The 681-nt window shown below is 51.5% G+C and overlaps 1 protein-coding gene across 1 annotated transcript in view; it reads right to left on the reverse strand.

Moving 5' to 3' along the window:
- Positions 47 to 681, reverse strand: part of LOC109837738 (UDP-glycosyltransferase 73C3-like) — a 1,062-nt gene continuing 427 nt past the window's right edge. The window contains exon 2 of the mRNA XM_020406087.1: positions 47 to 676. Within this exon, the coding sequence (XP_020261676.1) occupies positions 143 to 676 (534 nt within the window). The 3' untranslated portion in view covers positions 47 to 142. The remainder of the gene's footprint in view (positions 677 to 681) is intronic.

Consider the following 681-nt stretch of genomic DNA (forward strand, 5'->3'; position numbering starts at 1 on the left):
GGATGATGCAAGAACGGATTAAAAAAAAAGTTTTAACTGTGCAACGATGTCTACATAAAAGCACGCGAACTAAGGCGTTCTCAAATTAATTTGGAGCATATATGAATAAGGAACTGGGGTTTACTAAACCCCTTTAACACCCTCATCTTTTTGCGTTTCCCGTGGCAAATTGGATCAAACGTGTCACATTCCCATAAGATGATCCTCCTTCCTCCATGGCTTTCCTAGCCATTTCCCCACACTCCCGCGCTTTCGCTCTCCGCTCCTCGCCCTCTTTACCCGCATCCATCAAACTACGGACCGCACTCTGGATCTGGTCTCTAGTAACCCTCATGATACCTTTTCCTGTGACGGGACTCGGCTCCTTAACCCCCAGAGAAACACCGATCTTGAGGATCTCCACTACGAACTTCTCGTTGAGGAACTGGTCGCCGAAATGAGGGAGCGTTATCATCGGCACTCCGCCCGAAATCGCTTCTAGTATCGAGTTCCATCCGCAGTGCGTTATGAACCCTCCGACCGAAGGATGGGACAGAACGACCACCTGAGGCGCCCATCCGGTAATTACAAGCCCCCTCCCCCTCGTCCTCTCCCCGAACCCGCTCGACATCCAAGCATCGACCTCCGGGCACCTCTCGCACTCCTTGATCACCCAAACGAACGGCCTGTTCGATTCCTCTA

Source organism: Asparagus officinalis, chromosome 1, assembly GCF_001876935.1.
Source record: "Asparagus officinalis chromosome 1, Aspof.V1, whole genome shotgun sequence".
Taxonomy (NCBI): domain Eukaryota; kingdom Viridiplantae; phylum Streptophyta; class Magnoliopsida; order Asparagales; family Asparagaceae; genus Asparagus; species Asparagus officinalis.